The sequence below is a fragment of the Trichechus manatus genome, unplaced genomic scaffold (assembly GCF_000243295.1).
Source record: "Trichechus manatus latirostris isolate Lorelei unplaced genomic scaffold, TriManLat1.0 scaffold00028, whole genome shotgun sequence".
NCBI classification, from domain to species: Eukaryota; Metazoa; Chordata; class Mammalia; order Sirenia; family Trichechidae; genus Trichechus; species Trichechus manatus.
In genome coordinates, this window is record NW_004443964.1 from 22480172 (window position 1) to 22486862 (window position 6691).

The 6691-nt window shown below is 52.4% G+C and overlaps 1 protein-coding gene across 2 annotated transcripts; it reads right to left on the bottom strand.

Annotated features, from left to right (window-relative positions):
• Positions 1 to 248: 248 nt before the first annotated feature.
• On the bottom strand, positions 249 to 4166 carry G6PC3 (glucose-6-phosphatase catalytic subunit 3). Of its 2 annotated transcripts, XM_004374311.2 has the most exons (6): positions 3949 to 4166; positions 1969 to 2075; positions 1469 to 1559; positions 1176 to 1294; positions 843 to 984; positions 249 to 619 (listed from the first exon to the last, which is right to left on the bottom strand). In XM_004374311.2, exons 1-6 carry the CDS (start codon positions 4164 to 4166, stop codon positions 256 to 258), a joined length of 1041 nt encoding a protein of 346 aa, XP_004374368.1. In that variant the 3' UTR covers positions 249 to 255. The 2 variants fall into 2 exon arrangements, with proteins under 2 accessions (XP_004374368.1, XP_023584920.1); XM_023729152.1 differs by lacking the exon at positions 1176 to 1294 and having other exon boundaries at positions 590 to 619.
• Positions 4167 to 6691: the final 2525 nt, after the last annotated feature.

Genomic DNA, 6691 nt, shown 5'->3' on the forward strand with positions numbered 1-6691 from the left:
TGCAGGAACCGCTGGTCTTGCCATTGCTCCTGCTCTTTAGGGACTTGGGAGGGAAGGCAGGAGGAAGACCAGCCTCTCTGGGAGAGAAAAGGTTCTCTTTTGGGGCTAAGACCAGGTAGTGGGAGAAGTTGGTTCCCCAGCTTCAAGGTAAGCAGGGCCTGCTGGGGGCTGGACACTTGGAAGGGGATGGGGCTGCCTCCTGGAGTGTAGAGGTGGAGGAGTGTTGGGTTTGGGAAGGAAGGAGGCACTTGGAAGTCAGGAGGAACGGATGGGTGGGGCTTCCTGGGCACTGAATAAGTGTACCACCCAGGGCACAAGGGCCAAAACCAGGCATGGCCAGAGGGTGAATTTAAGGAAATTGAAGATGTAGAAGAGGCTGATCTGAGGGGCATGACCCAGCCAGTCCAGGGGGCCTAGCAGCACCATGGCCAGCACAAAGCAGGCAATCTTCTGGCCATTTCCCAGGTGTGCCCGTCGTACCTGGGCATAGCAGGGAGAGTGCAGGGCGATGCCCAGACCCAGGGCGGCACCTGAATCACGGCTCAGGGAGGCAAAGGGCCGGCTGTCCATGTGCAACCACTCAGGTCGCTCACACCACTTGGAAGCTAGGTTGATGGACCTGTGGTGAGAAAGAAACATTTCCCTGGAACCTAGAGGGCTCCAGCTCTTAGCCATCTGCCCTTTGGGGCCCAGCCCCATGTTCTGCTGTGACCCCAGGGCGGTCTATCTCTGTGAACAGGCAATGTGTCCTTTCTTAGCTACAGTGAACCAGAGGCCTACCAAACTAGATCCAGGTGAGGTAGCATATGCCCCAGCCTGTCCAGTCTTCAAAGGGGACTTACCAAGAAAGATCCAGGCCCAGTGTAAAGAGGGTCCAATAGATGAGGCTGGCGCCCAGCATGAGAGCCAGTGCCGTCAAACCATAGAAGCTTAGCTCCCGTTCCATGGGCACCCGGGGGGTCATCAGCCAGCCCAGGACAGCACCTGGGTGAAGGGAGGTGACATGAGCTTCAAGAAGTTGGGGACATGACCAGTGAGCTGTGGCTTGCCAGGAGAACAGACTGAGATACAAAGAGGGGCCTTGGGTTGCTCTACAGAAGCCAAGGAAGATGTAAAGATTCTAAATTAGTCCTCCCATCACCAGAGGCACCCTCTCAGCCACTCCAGTTGCTTACCAGCTATTAAGCCAGCCAACACCTGGTGGGGGAAATGTGCTAAGATGAAGACCCGGGACAGACCGACTGCCAGGAGGAAGGTGCAATAAGCCAGGCTAGGCAGCATCCGCACCCAGCGGCTGGAAAGAAGAGAAGCAAATGGCTCAGGGGGAATCCACACACAGCCTGGCTTCCCTCCACACCCAAGCACTGCATGGTTTGACCAAATGCCCCAGGGCCCCCAGAATTCTAGCTCCCAGGATGCCCTGCTGCCATCACCCCTGCTCCCATTGGTGGGCAATGCCAGAGTATACCTGTGGGTCCGAGTGGCCAACTGGGAAGAGATGGTCGTCATTACGGGCCAGAGGGCTGCTCCTGTGATCATGCAGTGTCCAGAAGGGCTGCCTGATGGAGAATCCAGAAGCTTGTGGTGAGAGGATGGGGATGGAACCCAGGTGCCCCTGGTGATATCTCAACACATCTGCCTTCCCCTAGCCAAGAAGAGAGCCTCCTCCCAGTACTAGTCCATAGCTCCCTCTGCCCTGAGGGCTTTCTTATCCCCTACTCTCCTCCTCCCCCATGAGGCCTTTCTCAGGCTTCTGCCTTGGCCTGTGTACAAGGTGGGCAGCTGGCACAATGGCATGGGTGTCCTCCTCCTATAACCTGACTCGGTCTCCCTGGTGTTTCTTTGTTCTCAGGGCCAGTAACTGTGAGGCTGGGCATCTGGTTGGGCCACCCTGGCTAAAAAGTACTCTGAAATGCTTACCCAAACCCTAACCACTTTGGGAAAGCGGGGAGGGTTGAGGCTTCCCACCTGGACCAGTTTCACAAGAAGAAGGGAACTGGTGAACCTGGGCTGGGGCCTGGCTGTAGTAACCAGATTCATGGACCCACCAGAAGGGTCTGTCTCCAAAGAGGAACCTGGAAGGGAATAGATGCAGGACAACATTAAGCACAGCACAGGCAGGAGGAGAGAGGGGAAGGTGGCAGAAGGACACCTGAGAGTCCTCTCGAGGGAGGATGAGTCAGAATGGGAACTCTGATTCTCTGCCATTACCCTGCCATGGTTTCCTACCTTGGAACAGGAGAAAGCATGCTATTTTCTAAACGCAATAGGAGGCCACAGATTGTGAAGTGTGTGTGTGTGTGTGTGTGTGTGTGTGTGTGTGTGTGTTGCAAGGTCAGCTCTTCTCATCCACAGACAGCCCAGAACATGGCTCTTCCCCCCTACCCAACCCTTCCAGACTTTCACTGACCCTCCTGCTTCTGTTTTTCTTGGTGCCATATCCCCTCTCTCCATTTCCCAAATTTCATCTTGAATCACCCAAACCTGAATTACTTAGGTGAATGTCTCATGTTTGAAAACGGGAGTGGTGAATGGACAAGGTGGCTGAAAAAGAGTAAGGAGGACAAAAAGTTTAAAGTTCCTTGGCTTAGCAGGGGTGGCTGCTTGGCTAGGCCCTGGGCAACCACACATTGAAGGCTGCTGTGGCCAGAAGAAGAAAAGGTGGGAGTGCAGAAGAGACACCTGCAGGAAGCCACATGCTGGGGAGGGAGGTACAGAAGGGACCTGACTCTCCAGCAAAAACAACCTAATTTCACACATCAGGTGTTCAGTACCTACTTAGCCCCTACTTTGTCATGTGGGGGCATTAGAGCTTCACCAAGGGATGGAGGTGGGAGGCCCAACCCTTGGGGGAACAGGACAAGAGAGGGAGGCCTATACAGACTCTGAGGGAAGAGTGAAAACAAAGCAAAGGGCAATTAAGCAAGAAGGAAATGATTTAACAATTGCTTTTCCATTTACAGCAGGGATGAAGCACTAGAGGAGAGTAGAAGGGAAGATAACTCCTATTTTGTTTTTTCAGCAAGTCATTCCAGTCCATTTAAGTGTCTCCTATGGACCTCCCTTCCCTCCCTCAGAGGAAACAGAGGCTGAGGTGAGGCAAGGTGGTGGCTGCATGCTCAACAGGAGGCATTGCTCCCTTGTGCGCCCAAGAGAGAACAGGTGGCACAAAAAGATAAGCCCCAAGGGCTGCAGGGCCTCCACCCACTTGCGTGGGATTCCTGGCTTCTAAGTCTCAGCATGAATAGTCTACTAGTGAATGAAGAGAAAAAGGAAAAAGAGAAAGTGTGCCCTGGAAGGCAATGCTTCTCAAACTTTACTGTGCACTGGAATCATCTGGGGACTTTGTTAAAATGCAGATTCTGATTCAGTAGGTCTGGGCGGGGCCTGAGATTCTGCAGTTCAAGCAAGCTCTCAAGCGCTGCCTATGTTTTGATTTGCAAGGCTTCCAGCCTTTTCTGTCTTCAGCAGCTTGTGCAATGCCTGGCACAAGGTATGCTTCTTAAAATTACGTCAAACAAATGAATGAGTAGATGAATGAAAAAGTGAGTTGAGAGCAGGACTTTCTGCTACTTAAAAATCACCATAGATGCTTGTTAAAATACAGATCCCTAGCCTCTCCCCTGGAGTTTCTAAATCAGTTAAGTCTGAGGTGGGAATGGGGTATTTGCATTTTTAACACACCCCTTAAGTGATATCTCTGTTCAGGAACACTGCTCTAAGGAGCGGGCTGGGTGGACACTGAGGTCTGAGTCCAAGATGCGCGAAGATGCTCAAAGGGGAAAAGTCGAGGCCAAGCGGTAGGGGTGGAAATGTTAAGGGCTTGGGTTCACTGTCGGGGGGAGGTCCAGGCCTTTGAGACACCTGCTGAGAGAGGTCAGGGCTTGCACAGGAGGTAGGGCCCCCAGGGATGGGGGACCAGGCCGCCAGAGGGCTTCGCTGTCTCACCACTTGAAGACCAGGTTGAGCCATTCAGTGATGAGGCTTATCCAGAGCACCGCGACGCCCACGCGGCGAGAGGTGTAGTAGGCCGCAGGAAAGTAGAACAGGAAAAGGCACTTGGGATCGCCCAGAAAGGTGACCCAGAGCCACAATTTCTCCAGCCCGGGCATCTGATTTTGCAGCGCTTCGGCCACTGCGATGCCCGCACCCTGCGCCGACTCCATGGCGACCAGGGCAGGCCGAACTGGGGCTGGCTCTACGGCGGAAGACAAGACGGCCGGGTGACAATAAAAAAGCTACCGGATGCTCTCCAGGCCCACCCTCCGGAGCCCCAGGCCCCACCCTCCGGAGCCCCGGGCCCCGCCCTCCCCAGCCCCGGGCCCCGCCCACCCCACCGATCGCCTGCGCCCAGGGCCCGCCCACTGCCCCGCCCCGGGCAGTCCCAGGCTCGCGCGAGTTGGACCTCTTGCCGGTACGGTTTCCTTCTGCGCTCTTCCTTGGGCAGTTTCTCTACTGGGCTGCGCAGGGGACAAACCTTATCGGAGCGTTTCCGCAGGGACCCACGTGGCCGCTGTTGCCGGCACGTGGACAACTGGCGCAGAGGCTGCACCGGCTGCTGTTCTAGGCCATGGGACACACTAACCTGCGGGTTTCTGGTCTGCTGCTGCGAAGGCAGATGTGTAATCTCCAGGGCCAGGATTCCTTCCAGACCTGACCTCTCTTCTCCAGCATTTGGGAAGGGCAATTAAGGGCAAAGGGCAATTAAGCAAAGAAGGAAATGATTTGACAACTGCTTTTTCGTTTACAGTAGGGATGAAGCGCTAGCGGAGAAGAGTGGAAGGGAAGGTAACTCCTATTTTGTTTTGCTACTCTCCAAAAAAAAATTCTGAGATCTCTTGGAGAGAGGGTTACGGATACTTCTTCCGGGAAACCAGGCATCACCGGTCGGCGCTGAAGCGCGATCCTAAATTTGGGTACATGCATACACAGCTAATGCCCCCACGCCTTCCTCCCCCAGCCAAAGACTCCCGCTCTAATTCATCCGCTATTGATTTGGAGGCGCCTTCCCTAAAGACTGGCAAATTCTTATATACAGCCAACAAAGTCTTACTTCCTCCCACTTCTAACCTTGCCTCTTGCCATCCAAAACCCCGCTGCGCAGATAACCCAGGAGATAGTAACAGTGTTGGTCTGGGGAGAGGAGGAGGTCACACCCACGACAGAGTTTGGAAGACGACTCCGAAGGAACACACAGAAAATAGAAATCTCAGCTATTCTGGGCGAGGTCCTGCCTAGAGCCAGAGATGGGGGTGGGAAGAGACTGTTGAAATGGCACTTCAGTCCCTTCCTACCTTAACAACTTTGTTCTTGGAGAGTTTTCTAATGGGTATATGAAAATGAGAGTAAATCTGGGTCCTTGGAAAGAGATTAATTTCACTAATTAAAAAGGCATGGGGAAGGAGGCAGGCTGTAACTCTGGATATGTACATGTTACTCCCTTGCTAAATGTTTTCCAGTTGTCCCCAGGAGAAAGCCTAAATTTCTTGCAGTCTTTCAAAGTTTAGTGTGGCTCTAGTCTCAACCTTCACCAGTCCAACTCCCATACTCCCTTGATAATATTTCTGGGTTATTTTCCTTTCCTTGAAATCGCCAAGCTCCCTCCTTTCAGGGGTCCTGACATATGCAGTTCCTTCTGCCTGGAACATGGCCACCCTGTTTCCCTGGTGGTCCTTCAGGTCTCAGTTTCGATTTTTTGTTTCTTCCAGGAAGTTTGTCATCACAATGCCATGTAAAAAGTGTAGTGAGGTACATATGACTTGCCATGGGGGCCAGAGAGCAAGCATGAGAGATGTAAAATTCTTTGAAAAACACAAGCATGAGGGAGCAGTATTTTTATTTCTGTTAGAAGGATTGTACCAATACACCCAACGTGGGAAAGTTGATGCCTCTTGCAGGGCAAGGAAACATTTTTTACTTTTGTTCAGATTAAGTGGTACCAAGGATGGCCTTTGCCTCCCTCTGGGCTAGAGAAAGGTCAATCTCCAGAATTTTTATGTTGGGAGGTGGGGGGGCTAGAAGATGGCAGTTGGTTGTGGGGGAGGGTGGTCTTGAAAATATATCTGCATAGTACCTTACATAAGGTTAAGAAAACAACTGTTTTGGATATCAGATGGAGATTAATGGACGGGGGTGGGGGGACAGAAGCCCCACCCCTAAAGGTCTCCCCTGTAACTATCACTGCTCATGACTCCTGCCCTTTGCGTGGCTTGGGGCCGGGGAGAACAAGGGGAAGTGTCTGGAGTTCCAAGAGTGATGACCAATTATGGGGGAACTATCATTGCTTAATACCTACTACGTGCCATTCGAGGCCTTGGTGGCATAGTGGTTAAGAGCTTAGGCTGCTAACCAAAAGGTCAGTGGTTGAGTGGTTTGAATCCACCAGCGGGAGAAAGATGTGGCAGTCTGCTTCCCAAAAGATTTACAGCCTTGGAAACCCTATGGGGCGGTACTACTCTGTCCTATAGCGTCACTATGAGTCGACGGCAACGGGTTTGGTTTTGGTGTTCACGTGAATGCATTTATACACACGATCTCGTTTAAACCTTCTAACTACTCTGTGAGGTAGGTATTATCTAATGTAGTACAGCAGTGAACAACACCGTCTTTGGAAACAGGCAGACTGTGTCCTGCCACTTGCTAGTTGTGTGACCCTGGACAAGTTTAGTTTCTTTAAGACTTGGTTTCTTCA

Bases quoted from the DNA above. Each gene is read 5' to 3' on its own strand.
- G6PC3 (XM_004374311.2), bottom strand. From the start codon at position 4,166: ATGGAGTCGGCGCAGGGTGCGGGCATCGCAGTGGCCGAAGCGCTGCAA. The intron at 2,076-3,948 runs GTGAGACAGCGA...ATTCCCTTCCAG, and splicing joins CTCAACCTGGTCTTCAAGTG to GTTCCTCTTTGGAGACAGAC. The intron at 620-842 runs GTAAGTCCCCTT...TTCTCACCACAG, and splicing joins CTGGGCCTGGATCTTTCTTG to GTCCATCAACCTAGCTTCCA.